Below are 26,954 nucleotides of genomic sequence, written 5' to 3'. Positions count from 1 at the left end.
TCTGAACTCCTCAAACAATGCAAAGCTCAAATCAAGCCATTCCTTGCACATCTGATATTTTTGTAGTTAACCTGTGAAGCTTTTGTGTACGAAGCAGAGGTCCTGGGAAGGTATGAGAAACAAGCTATTTTTACTCCATCACAAATAGGGCTTGGCATGTTTATTTTAGACTCCGGAGCTGCTCAGGCCACTGTGGGGTTTTTTATAGTCTTCTACTGTTACTGTCAGATTAAAAAATCAACTTGAACTCTGGAAATCACAGGAAAATAGGGTGCCCCGGTGTACTTGGCTCCAGTGAGGCTCTGAGGAAGCTGCAGGGAGGAGTCGCCTGTGTTGTGCACTGTGCCAGTCTCGGGGTCTCCTGCATACCAGAGAAGTCTTTTCTGAGCCACCAGCTGTCCATGGACTATGTGTCCTTCTATTGCATCAACTGCCCTGCAGAGGAACAGTTCCCTTGCTGCGTGTCCTAACTGCATCTGTAAAAAGTCCACTGCTGAATAGCTTGAGGAGCTCTGGGGGCCAGAGCAGACCTTGGCCATGAGGTGAGCAATGCTGCAGCAGGTCATTTGTGCCTCCTGCTCCACAGAAGGTTTGAGTTGCCAGGTCGCCAGCATAGCTTTGAATAATTTTTTTTTTTTTTTGCTGCAGACAAGTTCACCAGGCAGCAGGAGGTGAAATTAATGAGACCAGCTCGTTTTCCTCCTGCCACTGGAGTCTGGAAAGGGAAGGATTTAGGTCAGTCCTGCTCAAAGAGTGGGAGGATGCATGGAGGGCCCTATTCCTGTCCCTGCATGGCCAGCTCTCTGCTCCTGCTGACGTGGTGTGGTTGAGGAGTGCCCCTTTAGTTGCAGGTGTGCTTTGCACAGGCACTTCCAACTTCTAAGCTCTTTATCCCAGCTCTTTATCTTTATTATTAGAAGTAATTGAAAGTGTGGCCAGTGGTGTGCTCACTCCGTGGTGGTGGTGTGCACAGTGTTCAGTGATGGGTCAGTGTTGTGCAAATGTGCAACACAAGCAGCCCAGATTCTCTGCCCACGCAGGCTTAACCTCTCCACTGAGGTGCCTGGTCTGCAGCCAGCCCCCACCTCTGGGCTGGGGCATCCTGCTGAGCCCTGGGCTGATCCAGCCCCTTTGGGGTGCAGGCAGCTGACCCAAGAGGCTACAGTGCTGCAGTGTTTATTATGAGATTCACTAATAAACAGCACTGGTACTAATTTCCAGTTAGAGCATTTTACACACTTAGCATTCTAAAGTTCATAATTATTACTGTTAGATCTGGCAAATGGCACTGCTTCTGGCTGCCAGATCTGTCACCCTTCCCTCCCATGGCGCTCTTGTTAGTGTGCAAGTGCACCCCACTTTGCCCTCCCACAGACCAGATGGGGAGTCCAGGGGCATTCCCTGGCACCCTGGGGAGTTCAGTCTGTTCTTTGGGGTCATGGCTATCTGTAGGTGCCACTGCTCCTACTACAGGAAGGTTGACCCTCTTTTGTTCTCTATCTTACACCTTGTTTTCCATTTTTTCCCATTTCAGAACCCATCTCTTCCTTGCCCATATCCCTCCAGATTCCCAGGTAGCAGCCCTGTGTTACTTTCTGCTCATCCTTTTAAACTCTGCTGCATCCATACCCAAACCTGGTGTTTGTGCTACACAGGAAGTTTCATCTCTCAGCCTTGTCTGACTCGATGTCACCTCGGTGGCCTTACAAGTCTCCACACCCCAAAGCTCCCCTACAATTGCATAGTGTGTGTTGGCTACCCTACACCAATGACAAAAATCCCGAATGCAAATCACTGTACTTCAGCCTTGATTCCTCTCCCCGTGTCCAATTAAGCAGTTTCTTAGCTGCAGTCTGCATACCAGTGCAGGAAATTAACATTTTTCACAGTTTTTAGGCTTACCCAGCATCCTTACCCAGGGGCTGTTGGAACTGCTGCCATGGCTCCCTGCAGAGGTCCCAGCTAGCCATGGCCAGCAGTGCTCCATCAGGACCTCCTGCTTCATAGCTGTCCCTGAAGAATTTACAGCCTAAGCTGTAAGGATGGAAAAGGAGATAGAGGGGTCATGTAGTGCTGCTGAGCAGTCACAGAGCTCCTCTAAGCTGATTGAGCTGATAGTGGTGAGGAGCACTGGCAGGCACTTACCTGCCCCAGGTACCTGGCCTGGCAGGCATGTGTTGTCTCCAGCTCCCCACAGCACTGATGGAGATAACTGCAGTACCCCGGGGCTGTTTTCCCCCTCTCAGTTTCAAGAGCTTGATGAGCAGGAGGGGTTTGTGGTGAGGATTGGGCTTTCAGCTTGGTTGTTATCTGTTGGGTTGAGTTAAGTCTGGCTTTCAGAAGTAGGTAAGGCAGCCAGGCTCCGAGTGTCTGGTCTGTTCTCCAAACAAAACACAAGCTTGGCGACAGCGCTGTGTGTTTTGGATTAAGCAGGCCTGAATTTATTTGTCAATATTAATATTTGTGTACTGTACAGCGCCAGTGGAAGTCTGTGCTCTGAAGGTTAAGCTGTGTTTAGTTGGTATCTGGTGCTCAAGGACCTGTATCAGTAATGGGATGGGTGCTGGGGAGCAGGATCTGCCATGGCCACGCTGCTGTGTGCTGTGCTTTGGACCTTCCAAAAGCACAGCTGCTGTGTCTGGGTTTTCCCTTCTGCAGCAGGGTTCAATATCCCTGTGGATGCAGTGTGTTTGGGTTGAAGGGCATGGATTGAGGTCTGTGTGCAGACAGGATACCCAGGTTAGGACACAGGCCGATCCATTTTCCCTGTACATGCTTCTTTGCTGCGTCTGTAGAGGAGCAGGGCCTTGGGGGAGCTTTGGCATGTCTGCAGTGTAGTTGGCTTGTTACGTGCAGTACTTGTGTCCTGGCAGCCCTGCTCACTGCTCAAATGGAGCTCCCAGAAATTGCTGCCAGTGGAACGTACTGTGGCTTTGTCAATGACAAAAATACCTAGTTCTTGAGAGAGTTACTTTGCATACAGAGTTACTGGTGTATTTTCGTTTGCTTATTGGACTGTTAATATGGAGAGGGGGGGGAGAAAGATAGATTTGAAAATAAACCTATTGTTGTTGGTTTGTGAATAAAAATGTTTTAATCCACGATTAAAACAGGATTTGGTGTATTGGTAGAGACTTGATGTTATAATGCAGAATAAATGTGTTTGTAGAAAAGTACCTGGAAAAAACCTAAAAGTGATACCCTAGGCAGCGCAGCAGAGTTTTAAAAATCAGCAGCAATTTTGCCTGCCAACCTGCAGATCTAAAATGTGAAGCATTGCACAGCACTTGAATAATATAATAAATTTTGAAACAAAGTGGTTTAAAATATTTATTTCTTGAAAACATACTCAGGGACTAGAATGCAACTATGCTAACACTTAATATATTCCTGGAAGAGTTGTGTGGCTGGTCAGCGTTTGTTTTCCAAACTCTATTTTCAGCTCTTCCAAACGTTTCCATAGGTGTTTTGGACGGCTTTTCCCTGGCGTGCTGCAGCCCATGGCTGCTGCCAGCAGACTGGGAGAGCCAGTGTGACAGAAGGGCTCTGTGCTGAGCCCCCCACCCTGGGAAACTTGTTGTTCTTTCTCATCAACAGTCTCAGAGCAGGATGCTGGGGGGGCTGTGACCTCCTTCCCCACCTGGCATGGGTCCCTTTCCCCGGGACAGGTGCAGCTGTGTGCTTAACCTTTGTTGCCAGAGGAATTCAGCCCTTCTGCCAAATGCCTCATTCTTCCTTTCCTGGGATGATCCAGCCTGTCCCCTGCTGAAACAGCCCTTCCCAGGGTCCTCTGTGACAAGACTTCTCCTGTGGCTCGGGGTGACCACCCACACTCGTCCTCCTCATGCACCCTTGAGCAAATTGCTTTATTTCTTTTATTTCCCGTGTTTGCTGCTCTGGCTTCACCCTGGCTTCTCCCATCCTCCTGACTTCCTCAAAACTGGGAACATGTCAGGTGCATTTCTTCAGCAGAATATCCCTAAGGGCAACTCTTGAATAATCCTCTCGATGAGGAGGAAGCCAGAAGGGTTGAGGTAGAGTGTCTCTAACCAGGTTATCGCTTGCAGCCTGAGACCTGGCAGGAGTTGAAATCGACGTGTGGGTTGGTCCCGCAGAACAAACAGCCTTGTGAGCAAAGACCATGGTATAGTTTGTTTTTTGGGACAAAGACTACTTAGACATCTGGATTGCATTGGGGATTTTAGGGGAAAGATAAATTATTAGTTTGCTGTGAATGGAGAATGACTCTGATTGCTCTGCGAGCGTGCTTTTGCCAGCTCACTGCTGCATGGGCTGAATTCACGTTCTCCTGCTTCAGAAGGAGAAGCAGCAACTGTGGAGGCTGCTGGCCGTGTCCTGGGAACGGGGGGCTGAGCAGACCTTTCCCGACCTTCTGGTGCACTGAGAAAACATGCTCATTTTATGGGCAGTTAATTTATAGAAAGTTCCTGTTTAAATTTCCTCCAAGGCCGTAAAACCGGAGGACAGCTGCACGCATTAGCTGGCTAATCAAACACTGCTCACCCCTGGCTTGCCCTCCCCTTCTCCTCACCACCGCTAACTTCGGGCTCCTTCATGTGAGTGAGTGTGGCAGCTTTGGGAGATACACTCTAAAACGTTCTGCAGAGGAGTGGCTTGTGCTGCCAGGGTTTGGGGTGTCCTTTCTGAGCCACAGCTCTTGGGACCGTGCTGTTCCACAGGAGCATCCAGAGTCATGCAGATTTTGTATTGCACTCTTCCTGATTTATAAAGACTCTGCTGTGCTCTCTGCCCTAAGGAGTGGTGCTGCCTGCCATGGAAATATCCACCCTGGGCTGAAATAAAAACTTTGTTCACATTTTGCTCCTCTTCCAGGCGTGGGGAAAGCTGTGATTGTTTCCTGCTGCCTCCTCCCTCCTTCCCCAAAGACTGCAAATAAGTAAAACCTCATAGATTTGTTTGCAGTTGTGTCCGAGTTCATCTTTCGGAGAAAGGAAATCACTTGAGATGGGTGCTGGGGCACCCGAGCTCCAGCAGTGCAGCTTTGCCTTGGCTCCCTGCTGCAGCCAGCCTGATAGGATTTCAGTATGGGTATGTGCTCTAATAAACTTGATCCTAATAGCTAATTTTGGTCTAGTTTGAGAGAGGGGTTGGGAACTTAGACACTGACTCTCTTGAGAGCTCCTCAGAGCTGCTTTTTCCTGTTCTGACAACAAGCAGGCTCATGTTCCACCCTCTGCTATAATTGTACTGGTTTATTTTCCATCACCTTCTCACCGTGTTAAAACTAATGATAACAAGGAGAAACTTCTATCCCACGTGCAGGACTGAAAACCAGAACTTAAACTCCTGCTCCTGCCCTCCCAGCAGTATCTGCTGCTGCTCCTAACAGCTGTCCTGCCTGCTCTCTCTGCTGCCTGTGCTCATCAGCGGCAGGGAAGGCAGCAGAGCCCTCTCTGTTTTGGAGAAGTTGGTGTGTTTTCACCCTTATCTCCCTTGTGTTCTAGGGAGTGTTTGACCAGTGCAGAAGATTACTTTGGCTGTGTGGTTGGAGGCTGCAGAGACCTTTTTGGAGCCCCCTGCTTTATCTGCCAGGAAATTAATAGAGGCATGATGGCAGGAAAGAGCAAAGGTGAGCACGTAACACCCATTAGAAGTTTCTGAACCTGCGAGGGCTCCTGCAATAAACCCCTTCAGCAGATTGCCCAATGTAATGCAAGAAAACTGGCCCAATATCTCTTCATTTTGTTTAAGCTGGGGCCTGTTTCCCTTCCTTTAAATCTCCTCTGCAGCAGTTGGGGGAAAAAATGCTGCAGAAAGAAATGCCAGGAATGTGAACAGCAGGTGGGGACTGGCAGATGTACTTATCAATCAGGACAGGCTGACGAGTGGTTTATTCCTCTAAAGAGCTACTGTTTGCCTCCAGCTTGGTTTACTCTTGTCCTCTCCAACTCCCTCCAGCCTCTACCAAGGTTCAAATTAAGAGCAGGGTAGATTTCCCAGTTCTCTGGAGCATGCCATGCTCGGTGCAGGACTCCCTGCTCCAGAAACCAGAAGAAGGGGAGGGTGGGGGCAGACCCTGTAAATCACACTGCAAGGGTTGCAGCAGCAGACCACATCAATAACATACCACATCTCAGGGATGGGATTTGGGAAGTCTTGATTCCGTGGTGCCCAAGCAGAAGACAGACTCGATTAGTTAATTGAATTTTCTGCACTGTTGCTTTTCAAAACATGACTTCATATCTCGGAGGAGTCTGGAGTTATTTCAGTGGACAAAACCCTATATTAAGGAGGTGGTGCTTTGAGATCACTTGCATTTTTGAGTGAGAAGACTGACACTCTGGATTGCAGATCTGGACCAGTGAAAAGGGGAGCAGGATCCTCTGGTCTTGGGGCTTCAGAGGGATTGAGCCATGGTTTGGTGTGGCTGCTCCTGATTCTTTGTGCACCTTTCACTTCATATGGAAATGCCTCTTTGTAGCAGGGCAACCCGATTTACATGAAATAACAGGCTAAATGGTGAAAAGCCTTTATCTGTTGATCTCTAAGCAGCTTTCCCGGGAGTGTTGGCAGTGTATGTTACAAGCAGAGCAAACCTGCCATCACAAACGACATTATGGATGCCTTTCCCTCCAAGCTTTCATTCTGGCTGCTGTGCTTGTGTCAGACTTCATGTGCTGTCCCAGTGCTTCGGACAAAGCCCGGGATAAGCCATAGGCTTGCAGGTGATGTGATTGGACCGCTCCTTCGGTGGCTTGCAGGTATTTCCCCTGGCTACTTCAGCTGGTGTGGGTCTTGCTGTTGTCTGCAGTGCTCCAGGCAGCCAGCTCCACTTCGAAGTGATTTGCCTTTGTAGGGGCGTACTGATGTTGATAGTTATCTTTAAGAAAAATGAAGGCACATCTGCCCCAAGCCTTCTTATCAGTTTTTCTTCAGATTGTTTCTTGGTTTTGTGAAAGAGCAGTGGAAGAAAGAAATAGCTTTCCCAAGGAATAAGCACAGTGAGAATAAGGGAGCAGGCAGGGGTATAGAATAAAGATCTCAGAAACATCCCTTTTTCTAGCAGCAAAATGCTCTTTTCAAATTCTGCTCACAGGGCACCACCTTGGCTTATGGGGGGCTTGTGTTGGGAGGTGCTGCCTTCAGGTTTTAGAGAGCAGTTTAGCAGCAGCTGAAGCAACAATTCCGGTCACAGTGCCATTCCCGGTGCTACCTGACTGCATCCTGCCTGGAGCACCTCGCCCTGGCCAGTAGACCCTGGCAGCCAGCCTGCTCCCGCTGCCCTGCTCCCGCTGCCCTGCCCAGCTCCTGACTGGAAGTGGGTCAGCTGGTGAGCGATGCTCCTTCCCGTGGAGCTGCCTCCCAGGGCAGTAACCAGGGAGCTGCGCTCCAGATGCCACACAGCACATTCCCCAGGAGCTGCCTCCCACTTGCAGAGTTTGGGCAGAGCTCCCTCGTGCAGGATTTTCCCCAGTCAGCTCCCATCTGGAGCGGATCCAGGCTCACGCTCTGGGTGTGGGGTGGCCTGCTGTAGCTGCTGGGGCAGTTTTGCCTCTGCAGGGCAGCATGGAGCAGCGGCCGGTCACACTACCTGACACACAGACTGTTTGGAGTGGAATTTAACTCTTGAGCTTAATTGCTCCATGGAATTTCCCATGCTGAATTTCCATGCTGTGTCCCTGCCTCAGGCTTTGTTTCAGCTTTTCAGCAGAAGCAGTTTGGCCATTTCCAAGAGTTAAAAGATTTTTTTTAAAGTTTTATTTTGTCAGTATTTAAAAACCAAACAGCCCCTAACTGCTTGCATGGAAGGTTGGCAGCCCCAGGCTCTGATTGCAATACATGTGCCATCTCCCCTCCCAGCAAAATGCCCTGTATCTTATGGATCTTATCAGGTTACAGGCGTCTGCAGGGCTCCCAGTTCACCAGTGCTTTGTAGACTGGTTTTCATAGATCCTGTCCATCCAGGACCTCCTCCAGCCTGGGGCCAGAGGGACTGAATCCGAGTGGGAGGGAGGTGCTGCCTCTGCCACTATCTCAGTGCTGGGAGCAGGAGCCAGTCTCTCCTGGGCTGCTTGCTGACAGTCATGGGTGGGTGATGGGCTCACCTGTCTCAAAGGCCGAAGCTGGAAGAGAGGTGGAGAAAAGCAGTAAACTGTGGTACTTGCTGGGACCAGCTCACTGACAACCTTAATTCTCAGGTATTCTGACTTTTTAACTCATTTGCAGCCTTGAGGTTTTAGATGTTGCCGTTATTACCTAGAGCAGCATCATACTTTGTTGGGAGAGGGGGGTTTGGGCTCATTCTACAGTGGTGAGCAAAGCTCCTGGCTGACATAAGGTCTTGAGGAATAAGTGAGAGGCAGTCTGGCTGCTGCTGCTGCCTGCAGTAAGAAGGCATCATCATTACCTTTGAAAGTGGTTTTTGATGGTGTGTGGAAGATGTCTCAGATCTGTAACCTGGATTTGTTTGCTCTGAACAGTTGACTCTGGTGATGCTGTGGTGTGGACAGTGTGGTCCCTGATGAAAGAGCTGCTAAGTGAGTGCTTGGTGACTGTAACTAGTAAAGCCAGGTTATTTTTGGCATAGGGTCTCTGCTTTGTAAGGGATGGACTGAGCTGCTAAAACCACATTTTCCCCGTGCAACCCGTTATGAAGCTCAGAAGAGGCCAATCCAGAGCTGCTCTTCAGAGCTAGGGTGCTGTAGAGATCCTGGCTGCGGTATAATTAGGTTTTTATTTTTGAGCTCTAAGCCCAGCCCCTCCAGGTGAGTGAATGGGGGTTGTGACCAGGCTTTGTAGCTGGCTCAGCTGAATTACTTGTAAATTCTCTGCCTACATATGGACCATTCTGCATCCTCCAAATGCTGTACAAGGTGCAAGAAGGTCCTGCAGGACTGACCTGATCTCATTCCTGAACCAACACACTGTTAAAGACAGTGAGCCAAGGAAATACTGTATAACCACTGAAGTTAACATAAGCAAAGCAAAGCTTTGGTGCATGTCGTTGGGTACCTAATTGCTGCGCTTGCCACCTGGGGATTGGAATTGCTCTCTGGAACCTGAATGGGATGTACTGTGATAAGCAGTTTAATTGTCTCCCCACATCTGCAGCAGCTCTGTAAAGCAGAGGAAGGCTGAACACACCTTCAGAGCTCCACAGCCTCCCTGCAACTCCAGGACTGCCTTCTTTCCTGCGGTGCTTGTGCATCTCTCTCTGTAGAGCCCATATGCTCTTGCTAAGCTGTTTATGTTCTCCTGGGCCTTTTGATAGCAGTGAGCCCTCAGGTTTTTCTGGGAAGTGTTTCAGGCTTGCTGGGATATAGGTGCAGCCATAGGAATGTGACTGTGAGAACAGCAAGGGTAGTGCAGTGGGTGCTAAGTAACAGGATGCCCTCTTAAACTAGTTATTGGGTTTTGGACATCACATTAGAGATGAAGGTCAGGGAGTGCTGAGCAGAAATCAAAGTGAGAGTGACTTGGGGGGTGGATTCAGAAGTGATCAGGGACAAATGCATTTGCTACACAGCTTCATGAACACTTAGGACTGATGTGGGTGGCTGCTGGCTGGGAAGTGGGACTGCTCTCATTTCTCTCCCGAGGTCATCAGCACAGACTGTGCCTGGGGCTGGGCTCTACTCTGTTCTGGGCGCCCCAAGGCAGAAAGGGTGGTTCTGTGGAAGCAGAGCTCCAAGTAGTGGAAAAAGGGGCATTAGAGGCACTGCTGTTCCAAAAGGGTTACACAGAGTAGGTCTGACTTGGCTAAGAGGTGAAAGGGAGAGTGGTTTTTGGGTGTCCAAAGCACTCACAGTAAGCAAGAAAAGGGGATGCTTGGCTTGGAGAGGATCAAGCTATTACAAAACCCAGCTGAGTGCTGGTTTAATTTACCTTGTTGCCTTATAATGGCATCCAAGCATTGGAGCTCTGATGACTTTGCCCCCATTCTTGGGATTCTTGCAGAAGGAGTCATCCCATGCTCCACAGTGTTTCTTTGCACTGGGGAAGAAGTCAGTACAGGATCTGCCCCATCTTATTCCATTTTTTTCTCTTTATAACTTAAATTCATATTTTGATCTGCCCACTTCAGTTGCCACAGCTGCTGCTGTCTTGCATGTCAGTGTGCAGCTGTGAGTCTGTGCTGCTGTCCCCTCACAGCCATCCAGATTGTCACCTAGGAAGCTGTGGGACAGTGGGCTGGGCAAGCAGCTTTGGTCTCCTGTGTAAAAATTGCATTGCAAGTCAAAAGAGGGATGCGGTCTGTGCTCACACTATTTGAAATACACTGTAATTTAGGGTTTTTTTCCTCATAAACATTCAGACCTTGCTTTCAACATCTCTGACCTGTACAAGATGGAGGAGGGGAAAATTACTGGATTTTTTTCTGCTGTGGCTAAACCTCAGGACCATTTTTTGAGGTCTGATTCCAGATACCATGCCAGCTAGTTAACTGTTGCAAATGTGTTACACTACACAGGTTCTGTGGCTGCTTACAGAAGGAAAACAGAAGTTTGCCTTGCCTTGTCCTTGGAGTCTCTCTGCCTCCCCTTTTGCTGTGAATGCTCTTTACCCACTTTGTCCTTGGGTCCCAGTTTTGAATAACTTGTCTGGTGTCTGAGCAGGACAGTTTGATCCTATTTTTAAGTCCTTTGGACTTTTTTGTCTGTGGAATTTGGGATCAGGGAATGGCAGGATGTTTATTTTGGAATTGCTGCAGGGGGATTGCTCGGAGCAGCCCTTGAAACTGTTTTGTATGAGAGAGAAGCAGGTTACCCAGTATTTAGTTAACCTGGCTTTGTGCTGTCAGGGTTGTTTCTCTGGCCCTTCTTGCCCAGATCCTGCATGCATGATTCCTGGTTTAAGGAATGAGCTTGAGCTATAATTGAATGTGTCCTGTTATCTGTGTGGATGGGGCAGAATGTTAATGTTTTAAAAAAAGCCTAAATCTCACTGATACTGCGGTAAATAAGTCCGGTCTCGCCTTGAAATAATTGAACTTGTCTCTTGATTTCTCAATTCCAGAGCGGGGTGGGGAGAAAAGCTGGAGCTATCTCTGTGCCAGTGGATCTCTGATGAGCAGCTCCAGTCTTCCCTGCTCCTGGCTGAAGCCATTGAAGCCATGGTCAAAACCAGATGAGGGTTATTTTATAATTACACAGTTAAACAACATAATTTAGTTCAAATATAATTTAGTGGCATTAATGCAGCAGGAATGCAATGCAGGCTCTCTTAGTGTCTGGTCTTTTGAGGTGTTCATCTTTGCTTTGTAATTTAAATCAGTCTTCCTGCACCACAGCATCTGGGAAGGAGATGGACCTGTAAAGCCATGCGCTGTCCTTCTGCCTTGGTAAGCTCGGGCTCTTGCAGATCTCCTGCTCTTGGACTTGTCCTTTGAAGAGGGTGGCCAGCTGAGGTCAGAAGTGACGGTGGTGAGCAGAGAGTGCCACTGAAGCAGTCCAGCCCTTCAGTCCTGGTCTCCAGGATATAAAAATGTGCACCTGCAAGAAGGGGTTGTTCATTTGATGGCTCATAGTGACTCCTGAATTTCTGCCGGTTTAAGGGAGTGTGTTGCCCAGCTGGAAGCTGCTGATCTTTAGGGAGTTAATTCTTCTCCAGAAGCTTTCTCTGCCTCTGTGACATGGGAGCAATGTTGCTTCATTTCGCAGCTTTCCCATTTTATGGTTGATGGTTAAAGTTGGAACATTTCTATCTCCTTCTGCCAAGAAGCGTTTAGAACAGTTTTCATGAGAAACATTAAAAGTTGGAGGTCCACAGCTGATGCCCTGGCTGCTCTGCATTAGTCACTGGGTGGTAAATATATTTAAATGAAGAGCTGTGGCAGTCTTGCTAGCTGAGTAATAAATCAGGGCTGAGAAACTCCATGAAGCTGAATCTTAATGCCTTGGCTTGGAGTTGCAGGGCGGGGTGGTAAAGCTGATGGAATGGTAGGATGTTTCTAAACAGAATGTGCCTGCCCTTAGTTACACTGCCACAAAGAGCATAAATACTACTGCATACACAGCTGAAGTGCTGGAAATGGCTTTTTGTTGGTGTTGCTTTCCTTGGTTCCTGTCTCTGCTTAATGTCAGCTCTCGGTGCTTTGCCTCCCTGTGGTAGCAGCAGCAGCAGGTAGGGGAGATACCCAAAGTTTGCCTCCATTCCTCTGCTTAGTGCCTCAATCCTGGCACTGTGACACCAACCTGTAGAAAATTACAGTGCTTGAGTACTTTCAAGGACCTGCTAGAAATATTTCATTATCTGAGGAATTTTGTGGAATACCCAGAAGGTGATTATAAACCCTTGGAATGTGGCCGTGTCTCCACAAAGCACTCCAGCCAAACAGCATTTTGAGGTGACTCTGAAACCTCCACTGACCCTTTCTTCTTTTCAGCTTTGGGTTTGGTGCCTGCAGCCCTCAGGCTGTGTGTTCCTGGCACTGGAGGATCCCCTGCCCAAGCTGCCCACGCTTGGGTGCTCCTGCTCAGTACCATAAACAAAGCCAGTGCTTGCCTGGTGGCCACAGTGCCAGCCTGTCCTGGGGGGGCCCAAAAGCTGTTCTACGGATGAAAAGAATGTGTCAAAGCACAGGCAAGGGTTCTGCCATGAGCCTTCTGGCTCAAGTGTAAGGCCAGAGGTGCAGCCTCAGAAGGGTTTCCTTCAGAACAGGATTTGAGAGTTTGATCAAGTTTCCTAAGAAGGTGATTTACAGAACTGCCCTCTCTTGTCAGGGTGTCTTTCATGTCTTTCACCCCTCTGGTAGCTTCTGCTTGCTAATTTGGCAGAAGGAGTTTTGTACCTTATTTATATAAATTAAATAGATAAAAAATAGACAACTGGTAGGTGGAAGAGTTTTGGCTAAAAAGACACTGAAGCTCACCCCCCTCCTCTGTGTGACCCATTCAGTGTGTAATGTACTCCAAAACTCCAGATTTTGTCCCTTGCTCAGCCTAGGAGTTTATCCCTCAGGGTCTTTCTCTTTTTTTAAGGACTCTTTAGTAGTTGTTAAGACAGAATGTCCAGTGAAAGCTTCCTCTCCAATTAGGATATTCGTTGTTTCTTTTCCATGTGGATTCTCTGAAGCCTCATAAGGGGTTTTGTTCAGCCTTTAATTCAATTAAGAAATCAAGCAAGAGATGTAAATCTTTTTAGCCTCATTGGTTTCGGTGCTCATGACTACAGCTGTAAAGAACATCTCCTGCACGGTACAGCTGAGCAGCTTAAGGGAGGGAGTGTTTTTACAGGCTGAGATTTCAAGTGCTGCTGGAAGTTTGTGGATGATTTTGTCCCTTTGGAGCAAGGGGCAGAGGAAAGGCTGCAGTCACCGGTCAATGATGGTGGCTTGGTTTAAACCTGTTTCTGAAGCAGCAGAAACCTCCTTTTTGATAGAAACCCACTTTCCAGCTCGGTGACTTCTATCAAAGGTCATCAACGGGTGTGAATTAGACTCAGAACAGCTGGTGGATGGTGAGTGATACCAGGGGACAGGACACACAGTGGTGACTGTCACACCAGCTGCTCCTGCACATGTCCTTTGGCACTTGCTGGGGAACAACCTGCCTGCTCAGGAACACAAGGTCAGGCTCTGATACCTCGTAGTCCTAACATTTAAAAAGTGACATCTTGTGTTTTACTTCTTGTGTCCATGTGCTTTCTTGCCTTGTCTCCAGGTGCCCCAGCTGCCAGCCCGGTGTCCTCTGTCCCAGCTCTCCTGCAGGATGGGATGGCTTGTGCTAAAATGCTTTTCTCTGTTGCCAAGGTCTTCATTGCAGAATGAGTGATGAGTTCAGCATGATACAAAACTTCCCTTATTAAAGAGAAAGTTGGAGTCAGAAGTCCCTGTTTTATCTTGGTGCCTTGAGTTCTGGTTTTTATTAAACCTTGGGAACTTATAAAACATTTGTGCGTGTGTGTGTGCATGTATATATAGATATATATATACACACATCTGTTGTGTTTATCTTCAAAATATGCATTTTTATGGCATTTGTATGGAAGGAGATCTTAGTCCCATCTTTTTTTTTTCCCATAAACTTTTCTAGTTTAATTTCCTGTGGATTTTAGTACTACCTTTAGCTTACATTCCCTTAAACACAGAATTAAATATTAGGGGTTTTGCACATGTTGCTCTGTTTTCAGACAAAACCAAGAGTTATAAGCAGAGTTTTTAAGGACTTGCTCTGGCTGGCTGTGCACTGGAAACACAAGTGAAGCCAAAGCCACATTACAGTGCATGCCCTGAGGCAAACAGACCCTTGCTCTGCCCTACTGCAGCTGTATATTTAGCCTATATGCCCTTTCCAATAACAGCCAGGAGAGGATGCCTGGAGAGGAATGCGAGTCATCATTTCCCTGAATGCCTTCCCGGGATCTGCTGATGCTTGAGCCAGGAACACTGCCTTGGTAACTCTGCCTTCTATAAAATTGTCTGCCCCACCCTTTTATTTTTTTTTTTTTTTAACCCACGTGAAGTTTAAGCATTCCTGTTCATGACCCTACTGGATCCTTAAGAAAACCCGTTTTGTTTGAGTTAGTTTGGCTTCTGGTCCTTTTATTAGAGGAGAGCGTGGGCTCTTGTTTCCCATCTCCCTAGTGCCCCAGTGCATCCCACTTTGTTCTCTTTGAGCTTCCTCCAGGAAGGATCCATTTTATACCTTTGATTCTCATCACTTTTCTCTGCCAGCTTTCCCTTGAGATGGGCCTGGCTCACAGGATGCAAGAGGTGTGGAGTGGCATTGTTGAAGCTGTCCCTCTGCTTTGGCTTGTTGGTGGATGTTTATATCCTGATTTTTCCTGGCTGCTGGCAGCAAGGAAATGGCAGTTCTACCTGGCTGCAATGTTTGTAATTACAGGGAAAAAAAGATTTCTGAGGCCTTCTAAATACTTGGAAAGATAATATCTGAGTTTCCTTTCAACTGAATGCACTTGAAGATACGATCTGAGTTGGCTGTCTGGGAATAACAAAAGTGGAGGAAGGGATTGATTGTGGTTGCTGAAACTTTCATCAAAGAGTCAGGAGTGTTGCCTAGCCAGAATCTGCAGCTGCCGGTCAGTGCCTCGGGTCAGGCACAGCGGACACTCAGAGCTGGCTCCAGCACAGGGCAGGGAGCACACAGAGCCTGCAAGGGGCCAGTCCAGCAGGGGCACATCCAGGTGGTTTTACAGCAAGTCTGTCAGGTCAGAGTGGAAGTGCATAGTTGAGAGGCACCTGTGGGTACCATACTCATCCCTCCTGCTGGAGGCTGGGGAAGGTGCTGCCTCCAGAACAAGTCTTGCCACACCACAGCATCTTGGAGAGGAAATGTGCTCTGCAGGGAAGAAAAAACATGCTCCAGCTGCCAAAAGGGATCTGGTCTCCTTTCTGCTTCTGCTGCTGCTCTGCAGTGCCCCTTGCACTTACCTCAGCAGGAGTGCCCTGGCTGGGGGTTTTGGGACTGCCAGGCTGCTTCCTCCCCTGCACAGCACTTGCTGAAGTGCTTACCAGAATATATTCTCAGTGCTTACCTCTTCCAGGAAAAGAAGTTTTTCTGGGAATGGAGTCCCCAGCTGGGGAGGACAGTGTAGTAGCCCAACTTTTGAACAAACAGATGGGGCAAAAAGGAAACTAGGCTCTTTGCATCTTTTGTCACTCTCAGAGAGTGGTAATGAAGGTAGCAGAAAGCTTCCTGTCAGCTACAGAAAAGTTAAATATCTCGGTGCTTGCTGTAGCAGAATAAAAACTGCTGCAAGGTGTCAATGGCGGTGACGGTGACCACTTCCCGCACAAGTGTCACGAAACTGCCTGTGGCCTCTGGAACATGAAAGCAACAAGTTAGTGACTTGCAGGCGAGTTCCCCATCAGCAGGAGGGTGCTGCTTATTTCCCTGCCCAGCACACATTTTTAGCACTGCTGTTTTGGGTTTGAGTTTGTTTTTTTTCCCCTAGATTATTTTTCGGCGTCAGGGTTTCCTGTTGCTGACACCAGATGTGCTGGAGACGAGCAGTGCAGAAATACAAGAAGGGAGGAGGATGAAAAAAAGCACCTCTTTTTGTGCCTATGTCCTTTGGGCTGAGTATCACTTCTGGGCATCTTCACCACATTTGATGTGGTGACAATACACAGTGAGCACACCATGTTGAAATGAAGTTTTAGGGTGAGGAATTGAGTGCACTTGGTTGGTACCTCCTGAGCTGATGGTGTCTGGGTTGACCAGCTATTGATGGCTGTGGGGGGAGAGGGTGGAAAAGGCTCCAGGGGTCTCAGGAGCATTGATCTGGGCCTTCCCACTCAGGCAGATCTCTCAGGGTCCGATCTTTGATTGTCATGCTGCTGTTTTGGTTTTGGTGCACATGTGGCTTTGAGCAGGCAGCTGTGAGTGCAGCATTATGCCAGAAATTGCAAGAGCTTGTCCTCCAGTCTCCAAGTAAGGCCACCATCCCTAGAGATGCCTGGTTAGTGTTGTGCAGGACAGGATGCTGTCACTCTGAGCAGTGTAGAGTGGGGAGAGCTATGTCTGGTGGTGAATCTTCTGTCCTCTTCCTGGCATGTTCCCTCATGGCAGATCCCTGCCCTGAGTCCGTGTGTGACCAGTGTGTCTCTCTGTGTGTTCTGCTGTACATCCCTGTCTGTAACTCATCCTGTGTGCAGCAGCATTGGGAGCTTGGGTCTTCTGTGAATGTGCATGGCAGAAGCCATTGAGGTTGGAAATAACCCCCAGAGGCGTTTGCTGCACTTCCCATAGCCTTTAACACAGTCTGTTGTTTCAGGGTATGTCCGGAGCAGGGCAGGCACAGAAACTCTGACCATTTCCTAAATTTCACGCTCCAGGGTGTTTTTGCACATGTCAGGCCTGCATGCTAGCACGCTCTTGGGCTTGAGGAGACTGTTAGTTCATGACTTGGTGATGTGCTGCTGTGCCCAGACACACTGCCTGCAGGCTGTGTGTCCCTCCTGCCCCCCTTCCCTGCTGGGCTCCTTCGGCACAGCGCAGACGTGCAGGGAGCACCAGCCGCCTCTGCCCGGGCCGCGCCGCCAGGCTGGCACCGGGGGTGCCTGCTGTGGTGTTTGGGAGCGGGCAGCAGGGCCGGCAGAGTGCCATCTTTGTGTGCCTGGCCGGGGACGCTGCATTTCATCATTCCTGCTCTCGCTGCCCTGACTCGCAGGCGCGCCAGAGCTGACGGGACTTGCCCGGAGATCTCCTGTGGAAACACGCACGGGAGATCTCTGCACAGACAATAGCTCTGCTCTGCAAAGGTGCACCAAGTCTTTTTAGCTGAGTTTGCTTCCTTAGAGAAAGGCCGCTTGTTTAATGCTTACTTTAATGAGGATATTGGTAAATAAGCAATCAGGTAAGTGGGATTCCTCCTAACTCCTAAATATCTTCTTAACCAGAGTCAAGAATTGCACGGCAGTTACTTGAGCTTTCTGCACGCTGGGCTCAGTGGCATTAATATGCTGGTGGTGATTAATTACCACAGCCCAGTGATGTGATTGTGTGCTTGAGCAATTGGATTAGATGCAGCTGGACAGAGACTTCACTTTCACTGGTTCTTGCTGAAGTGCTGTCGTAATCGGCCACAGAGGAAGAGTCATTTCTAGGACAGCCACCCTCCTCTGGCTGGGATGCTTCCCCTGGCTTCACACCTGGGTCCTGATCTGCAGAAGGAAAAGTCTCTGGGAAAATGTGTGGCTGGAAGTAGCTACTTTGTCCTGCTCTCGGTCTTTCCTTTCAGTCCCATCTTCTGCCTGCGCTGTTCAGCATTCCTGGATAACAAAGGTACAGCATGTCCTTACCTTGTCAGTGGGTCTCATAGCTGAATGGAGAGGGAGCAAATTCCAGCATTGCCTTGACAAGTCAGCATCATATCAAATGCAGCATCATAACTTCACCAAGCAGGCCCAGTTCTGTGGCTCTGCGAGGGGGTTTGGCACTGGAGATCAGGAATCAACCTTGGCACGTGCAGCAAGCACTAGGACTGAAGCAGATGTTGATACTGACTTTGATGTTTCATCCAACACTCTGAAGGCTTGAACTTGAGACCAAAAGAGCTCTCACAGAAGCACGAGAATAAAGAGAAAGTCAGTTCTTTCAGAAGATCAGACAGAACGAAACATCCTGAAATTCAGGACTAACCTGAACCTTTGTGTTTGTTCTGCGGGACTGGGCAGTGCAGATCCTGCTGGAAGGAGGAGCACAGTGCCATGTAGAGAAGCTGGGGTGGTCTAGCCTTCCCTCACGACTGGGAAGTGCTGCCTAAGTCAGTCAGCTCTATGGCCTGATGCTTCCTAGAGATCAGCAGAGAACCGCCTGCAGAATTCCATCTGTGTTTGTGTTTTGGCCCTGTTTTGAATTTGTGAGAAACTGTGAAGCACGGAGGTTTTTGCTCCTGGAGGGCTCCAGTTCTGTGCCACTCACCAGTCATGCACAATGACCCAGAACATGGACTTTTTCCAAATACAGCTGGGCATGGTTTCTCAGTTGAGTCAGGGTTGTGCCCATGGTAGTGCCATGTGAGGTGGTGTGGGCTCTCAAACCAGAGGCACCAGGCAGGTCCCAGCACTTGTTCCAGCCTTGCTGCAGGTAACATTCACGCTTCTGCAGCTGCTTCCAGACCCTCAGTGCTGGTGACCAGTAGACTTGCAGAGCAGCACTACTGGGCTTAAGCCAAGGGATCTCCTATCCCAAAAGGTATTCCACCTTGCACTGATAGTCCATGTGGACTGCAGCACTGCAGGGCAATGCCTTCTACAGCTCTGCTGATAGCTGGAACCACCCTGCTTTTCCTCCTTCACACACTGGGAGAAGCTGGCAGTGTTTCAGCTTCTGTCCATTGTATGGTGAGGTGGAGCTGTGTTAAGATTTTTTTTTTTTTTGGTAGCACAAGTTTGTTCTCAGCTCTTCTGTTTGTTCTTTGTTATCAGCTACTGAATTCCTCCTATACCTCCTGTGTGCTGCACTCCTATATGCTGAGCCTGTTCTTCCATATTTTCCCTAAAATGAAACTCTGAATTTGCAACCTGCAAGTGTCACAGGAGCACATAATGGCCAGTTGCTGGGCTGGGGGGCACATATGGGGCAGTGTTTGTTGACTGCTTTGATAAGTATTTCTGAAATAGGTGATGACTTCATCTTCCTCTCCTGCTCACTACAGATATCAAGAACCAGCTCCTTTCTGCCCAAATTCTCCTCTCCATCCAACAAAAACGCCCCAGGCTGGATCACATCATTTGGCTGAGCGACACAGAGCTGTACCACGCTCATGCATGAGCTGCACTGCAGTATGACAGGGCAGGGGCTGGCCTGAAGCGCCTCTCCAGGTGTTTTTACAGCCTCATCAGTTGTACACTGTGTGTCTGGCTGCCTGGGGTGTCTGTCCTCTGCTCAGGTGTGGGTGCTCAGTGCAGCAGTGAGAGGCAGCCACGGGACTGCTGCCACATTCCTCCCCTAGCTGCAGGTCTCTGATCCTGCCCGCGATTGCCACAGGCATCAGGACGTTCCAACGAGCAGGTTTCAGGAGAAGTAGCTCATGGACAAGGTGCCATCACTGCAGGTGCCATGCTCCAGGCTCCATGGAGTGTGAAGGTAGTTTCTTCAGCTTTGTAAGGCACAGTGCAGGGACAGAGTCCCCTGATTTCCCACTGTGATGAGTAGTGTCTTCCTCAGGACCTCTTGCAGGTGTCTGCATCATCTCTCTAGCTCATTCACATGGCCTGTTGGATATTCTCCACCAGACATCTACTGTGGTACTCATTTACCTGCTGAGATAACTCTGTGCTCATCTGAAATCAATTGCAGTGTGTCAGATCCTCTGACCACACAGGGAGCTGGTAGGAGAGATGTTCCCTGCAGGGATTGTGACTTGTCCTTACCCAGCAGCCACTTCCTGAGGATAAACTCTGGAGAAGCAGCTCAGGCTCAATCACCTCTTTCTGGGTGAAGTCCATCCTTTGCTGGTGGTTTTTCACCCAGAGGATGGTGGGCCACTGAATGGGCTCCCCAAGGAATGGTCACAGCCCCAAGGCTGACAGAGCTCAAGAGGCATTTGGGTAAGGCTCTCAGGCACATGGTGGGATTCTCGAGTGTCTTGTGCAGTGCCAGGAGTTAGACTTGATCATCCTGATGGGCCCCTTCCAGCTCAGCAGAGTCTATGGGTCTGTGTTCCTTTGCCTTTGGGAAGAGCCTGGCTTTGCCTTCCTTGTTGTTTCATCTGGTATATTCCCCTCCCAGTCAGCTCAGACAGCTGGAAGCACAAGAGCAGCAGGGAGTGGCTTTTTTGTAGCACTGACCTTCTTGCCAGCCATCCTCCCATCTGTCTTGTGGTTCCCAGCAATGTTATCCTGCCTCTGCTGTCTCCTCTGCCTTTCACTTGAGACAGGTTCTCCACAGAGCAGCGGTCAGATCAGGTATCTGCCTCGTGGATCCTGTAGCCAGAGGTTACTGCATTCAGCTCCTAATTCCTACTGCCCACAGCCCTTGTGTCTGTTATCTTGGGGTGGGAGGTGTCAGCCCTTCTCTGTGTGGGGTTTATTGTGAAAGGCTCATCGAGGGGTGCAGATGTGCAGGTCCTTACACGCTGCCTCTCAGCTTCTCTAGAGCTCAGGCTTTAGGGTGAGCCACCAAACCTTATCTTTCCTGTTATCCCTAGGGCCTGCTGTGGTAGCCTTCAGCTTGGGTGCCTGCATGGGCAAACCTCTGCCTGCTTCTGCAAGCCTCTGATGGGCAGTACACCCTGCCTGGCCACAGCACAGCAGGCAGCTGAGCCCTGTCGTGCTGCTCCAGGAGCTCTGCAAGGACAAGAAGCAGTGGGATTTCCCTTCCCACACAGACTGGCTCCAGGGTCTCTTGGGACACCCTGATGTACATCATATGGTGCAGACAGAAAAGGCTAAAATAAATCAGACTGGGAGCCAGTGGTTGGGAGCTGTGCTGATTTGCTCTGGGAATTTGGAGCTACTTTTCTCTCAGCCTGGGAAAAAGGAGTTGGTTCAAGGCATTAGGGAACCCAGTCTTGTGTGCTCCTGGCATTGAACAATGTCTGCTTGGTCTGTGTGTCTGTCCTGCCATCCTGTGTAACCCACTCATTATTGCAGATTAGTTACCAGGGGCTGTGCTGACTGCAAACTGCCATACTAGAGTGGGCAGTATGACTTCCCTGGGGTCCCAAATGGCTCTGTCCTTGTCCAGGAATCCATTGGTCTCCTGCAAGCAGTCTGTGAGGAGGAACATGGTGGCACAGGTCTGTGACTGCCGTGGCTGAAGGCAGTCTGGAGAGAGAAGTAGCTGGGGAAGCAAAGGAAACGATGGCCAAAGGAACAAAGAGAAAGGAGATCCAGGGAAGCAGGGAGGTGGTAATGATGGGGACAAAGTGAAAGAACAAAACAACAAAGTGAGGGAGAGCTGGAGATGTGTCTTGGCGGAGTGTGGGCACAGGTGAGCTGTGCAAGGAGAGAGCTGGATGGCAGCTTAAACCACTGTGTGTGCATAGCTCACTCCAGTCTGATTTGGGGCTGCATGTTGTGGGCCCCCAGATCAACTCTGAGCACACTAATACAAAAAGCTGGACCTGAGAGACCTGGCTTGAAAACCAGGCTCACGGGTCAGAGGAGCAGAAGCATCTGTCCTGTGTCAAGCCATTAGGATGTCAGCTTTGGACTTCCAAATGTTTCTTAGTATCTTTCCTACTGGGTAACTGGTATTTAAATCCACTGATATTCCAGCCCAGCTTCAGCTCGCCTTGAAAGGTCAGCTGTTAGTGTTGTGCTCAGCCTCAGCTTTGGTTGTATCTCCCCTGTCTCCCTACCTGTGGCTATCTCAGGATGCTGTGTCTCCAGAGCAGCAGGAACATGGCTGTGTGCGTGGAAAAGCAGGAGGATCTTGTTTCTTGGGAGATGCTGTATGTGAGAAGAGGAGCTGAGAAGCCCTCGTGCTCTCTGATGGTTGTGGTAACTTGCAGTTAAATCAAAAGCTGAGGCACAGAGAGTATCATGGCCAGTAGCCCTCTGCCTGTTGCAAGGTCACTGTGAGCTGACTGGCTGGCTTGGGTATCTGAATTGATGTGCTGATTGGATTTCCTATGTCTAACCAGGTTCCCAGGACTCCTAGGATGAGGCTGCTGTGAAGGACTGGTGGATCCCCTGCCTGTGCTGTGGTGCCTGCAGATTCCCCGTGATCCCCTTTCCAGCTGGAGCACCGTCACCAAGGCTGCTGGGAAGAATGACTGTTGGATGCCTCCTGCAACCCCCTGTCCTGGGGAGGACTTGGCTCCCTGTGCTGCTGCTGGCAGCCTCTGCTCACTGCCACTGGCCCAGCGAGCCGGCAGAAGTGGTTCGGGACTGGGAGAACCAGCTGGAGGCCTCCATGCACTCGGTGCTGTCGGAGCTGCGGGAGGCGGTGCCGGCTGTGGTGGGCATTCCCGACAGCTCCGCCGTGGTGGGACGCTACTTCAGAGTCTCCATCCCCACGGATTTAATTGCTTCCAACGGAGAGGTTGTCCAGGTGAGAAACACCATTCCCCAGGGATTGTTTTTGGTTATATTCATGCAGCATTGAGTGAGTCACGCCACTAATGGGCTGGGTCATGAGCCTGGCTGGGAAGCAGACTTAGAGTTTTGTAGGACTACAGGAGAAGGATTTTTATAAAAAATTAGTCTCATCTCATTGCAAAGTTTCTCTCTTCTGTAACAGAGGAGACTTCTCAGGGATGACTAATAGAGTTTGTTGGCTGTATTTAAACTATTGAGATGCTCTGCCTCTGGAACGATGGGCACATCCATGAGGGGATCCTGCCGTGGGATCTGGGGAGCCACAGATTCCCTGGGACTGCTGCTCAGAGTTGGGGAGTTTGCTTCACTGTGGAAACAAAACACTGCCAGACAGACCTGTCCTGCCAGCAGGGCTTTGGGCTGCCTGTGACACAGTCAATCCTCACCTTGCCCCTAAGTCCCCTTGGGAAAGATGGTAGCCTTTCCCCTTATCTGACTTAAACTCATGTAAGGCACTGCAAGGATCTGAAAACTGGTTTTTGGAATCAGTCCTGAGTGCAGGAGAGGGTTAGAATAGCCCAGAGGAAGGTAGGGACATGGCCAAACACACGTATGCTCATTGTTTGTCCTTTCCTGGAAGGGTTTGCTTGGATCACATGGAATTGAGAAAATTCTCTTCTTAAAAAACAGAACTGCCTTCCAGTCTCAGGATTCCTTTTCAAAGAGCATTATAAAGCATTATAAAAAGACAAGCTTCTGGTGTGTCTTAAAAGATCAGAGGGAGAAGGAGAGCGAGTCAGGAGCAAGTCTGACATCTCAGTTTCTCCTGGAAGGCAGGTTTGGTTTAGCTCTGTGTACAGTCCCACAGTTATCCCAATCCTGATATGTGATCCTGCTGGCTCCAGCAAGGGTGCCAGACCACAGCGTGCCAGGGCGGGCAGAAAATCTGAAGAATGCAGCTGTTATGGACAGAGGGTGAGAGAGGAGGAGGAGGGCAGTGGGTGAGCCCCTGGCCAGAGGAGTTGGGGAAGGGGCCAGGCTGGTCTCGGTGCCTCTGTGCTGACCCATGGCCAAGATCCCTGCCCGGCCTCACCCACAGCCTGTGCTCAGAGCACGGGGCACCTGCACAGCACCAGGCTCCCAGAGCCTGTGGTGAGCCCCAGATCTCATGTTACAGAAATGATAACTTTGGGTTGGGATTTTGCATCCAAGTGGCTTGTTCTGGTGTTGTCTAATAGCTGCTTTGATGGCAAGAATAAGTGTCAGTATTTATATAACACCACAGCTTCCTCTGTCATCTTTTCCTGGCACAAAAGTCATCTGTGATAGCTCAAGTAGCTGCAGGAAAATATTGATGGATTATTTCCACCCCACCTGATGGCTTCAAATTATGCCTCTGCCATGTTGGTGTGAGGTGTGTTGACCAACACCAACATGCCTGGAAGGGCCTGGGCTGCAGCAGGACCCAGCAGCTGCTGGTTGTGTGTAGTTCAGCAAACTCTGGGAAAGATTTTCATGCTTATCCCTGGGTTTACCCGAGTGCATGTTGCATCTGTTCACCTTGAAATTGATTTTAAAAGTGCAGCAGGCTCTCACTTAGCTGCTGTCTCTGGAAGGGCTCTCCTTGCAGAGAATGCATGTTGGCTGCTGAGCACAGCTGACCTTTGCTATGGGGATTTGATTCCTGGCTAGTGAGAACTGCGTAGGCAATTTTGGGTGCTAGGATGCATTTTTGTTTTACTGGTAAATTTCAGGGCAGATTGCTCTGGTCTTTTTCTCAGGCTGCCTGGCATTTCTCAGCTGGCTCAGTAAAAGCATAATACTTGTGAATCTCAGTCTCTGGTGTACTTAAACCCTGCTAAGAAACAATAAGGACTTCTGTGCCTTCTGAGATGGTGCAGGGTTTACAGTGAGATATGGTTACCTGTATTTTTTTCCTCTTAAATTTCAAATAAATTTTCTACAATATTTTATTTTTAAAAAATTGCTGACAGTTCCTGTCCCCAGACTCCCACTGGAGCCTGGAGAAAGTGTGATTGCTTAATTTCTAGATGATTCCCATTGATTATTTCTAGGATTGTGGTGAGGATCGCATTGAAGCTCCTTCTCAGATCCTCTCCCTGCTTGTTAGCAGATTCCAGCCAGCTGTAGACAAAATACTTTTATCTGCAAACTGGGTTGTGGGATGGAAACAACGCCAGGCATGTGCAGCGTGGCGGAGGAGTGCCCCGCAGGCACGCACTCCTGCACAGTCAGGTATGTGCCCCTGGGAGCAGTCCCCAGCCTTTCCCTGCCACCCCCAAAGCTGCTGAACAACAGGTGAGAGTTTTATGGCTAAGGACAAAAGCAAGTTTATTTGAATGTGCTCAAGCTGCAAAGAAAAGAAGTAAAAACCAACCACGTGTCTTAATTTCAGAGTCTGTTTCTACGTTGCTCAGGGCCAGCTGCCTGCAAGGCACTGGGGCCATGGTAACGCCCTTCCCCTGTGCCTTGTGTTCCCAAGCAAGTGCCTTGGTCAGGCAGTATCATGTCCTCTGAAAAGCAGCTGGAGCTTGCAGGTATTCCAGCTGTTGGATTTGGCAGCAGGTCAGTCCAGATGCTGTCCTCTAGTTTCCTCACTACAGCAGGGCTTCTGGCTGTAAGACTGCTCTCCTGCTGTCTGGAGGTGGCTGGGAAGTAAAATTCCTTGCTGTGGCTTCCTAGAAGACATCTTGCAGCCCTTTCTGTCACATCTGACACCAAAACATTGGTATTTTTATGAGGTTTGTGTTAAAACACCCGATTTCCCCATATCATACAGCCCTCTTGCCATACAATGTGTGGGTGGGTTGCCACTGGCTCCCACTGGCTCCTGGCAGATGCTGGCTAGGACAGAGTAGACATGGGCATTAGTGCTGGTACCTTCCCCAGTCATCATCTCCTTAACCCCTTGTCCATGGGGACTGTGTGCAGTCTGACCTGTTACCTCTCAGCTGTGTCCTGTCAAAGAACAGATCATGCTCCGGTCAAAGACCAGTTGGATTTCCTGTTCCTGCCACTTCCATTTGAAGCTGCTCCAGAATTTGGCTGCTCTGATTAAAAATGCAGCTTCTAGCCTAAATTTAGAGATGGCTAGAAATATTTATATGTGCTGCCCTTTAGCCTAAATCAATTCTACCTTCATAATATTTACTTCCCTTATGTATTTATAGGTGACAGGCATATTCCCCATCTTGATTTTATTAGGTTAAACAAGCCAACCTCTTTAGTCTTTCTCATAAAATAAGCTTTCTTGCCTTCCCTTAAGCTTTGCAGCTGTCTTCTGCACCTCCTCCAGCTTGAGTTTATTTTTCTTATGTTTGCATGACCACAGTGTTACAAAACATTCCAGATGAAATTTTACCAGAACCTTTTATAAAAGCATCAAACTTCCTTTTCTCTTCTATAAATAGCCTTGTTTGATATATCCTGCAATCGTTTGCTTTTCCATGTCTGCTTTGCTTTGGTTTGGACAGCTTCCTATCAGCTGAAATATCCAGGTCTGTAGTTTTTGCTGCTTCCAGTTGTTGAGTCCCAGAAAAGGACAAAAGGTGAGGTGCATGATTTGGTGTGGTGGCTGTTGCCAAACATGGCTCTGCACTCACCCCACCAGCCAAGGTATGCTATCCCCACAAGGATACATTACCCACAAGGAACCGAGCCCTTGCACAGCCTGATATCCTAAATGCATATACCCACAGTACATAGAGGCACTATTGAATCATTTTATTTAAAGATGGCTCTATAAAGCATGCTGGAAGGAGAGAAACTCCTGGTATGTACTGCTTCCCAAGGCACATCCCTGCCAGAGCAGGAGATTTGCTGTGTCTTCCTTGAAGGTCATGTAAAGTTGCTGACCTGCCTTCAGTCCTGGTAGTGTTCAGGTTGGGATGGATCTGCCAGGGTTTGTAGCCAATGCTGAGGAGCTCAGGTGAGCACAGGTGAGCATTCCCAGCTGTGTCTTGGCCCCTCATTCTTTTTTTTGTTGGAAGTGCATGGTTTCCATAAGGCTTTGTTGGGAAGACAGGTAAAACACACAGCAGAGGCCCTGAGAAGCTGTCTCTGTAAGCAAACACAGCTAGTGGGAAAGTGATTAGAACAACAGAATTCACTCAGATGAATTACACAGTGAGCTATGGAGCAGGTTTGGAGGTTATCAGAGACTGGATATCCATCTGGGAAAAAGGGAGTCTTGCTTTCATAGAATCACAGAGTTGTTTAGGTTGGAAAATACCTTTTAGATTGTCCAGCCCAACCATTAACCCAGTACTGCCAAGTCCACCGCTAAACTTTCCAGGCAGGAGGCTGAGTTTCCAATGGCTGTTCTATTTGCCATCTGCTGAAGCAGCTTTTATTGAACAGCTTTGCTCTCATCAGATGTCAGGGACCTTGATTTATAAACAGGATCCACAGAGATTGGGTTGCAGGAGTCCTGACATGGGTATCTACTGTCAGGGCTGTGCTGCTCACCTCAATCCTGCTCCAACCCCAAAGCCAAGGG

At 49.0% G+C, this 26,954-nt stretch overlaps 1 protein-coding gene across 3 annotated transcripts in view; it reads left to right on the top strand.

Annotated features, from left to right (window-relative positions):
* Positions 1–26,954, top strand: part of DAG1 (dystroglycan 1) — a 48,911-nt gene that overhangs the window by 11,634 nt on the left and 10,323 nt on the right. For 2 of the 3 annotated variants that reach the window (XM_084214534.1, XM_084214535.1), the window contains exon 2: positions 22,039–22,448. In XM_084214534.1, the coding sequence (XP_084070660.1) occupies positions 22,167–22,448 (282 nt within the window). In that variant the 5' untranslated portion in view covers positions 22,039–22,166. Of the gene's footprint in view, positions 1–5,486; positions 5,612–22,038; positions 22,449–26,954 lie in introns of all 3 variants that reach the window. The other variant, XM_084214533.1, reaches the window with a different exon arrangement.

Source organism: Fringilla coelebs (assembly GCF_963513975.1).
Source record: "Fringilla coelebs genome assembly, chromosome: 13".
Lineage (NCBI taxonomy): Eukaryota > Metazoa > Chordata > Aves > Passeriformes > Fringillidae > Fringilla > Fringilla coelebs.
Note: the sequence above shows the minus strand (reverse complement) of the source record. Positions and strands in the feature narration are given on the sequence as shown.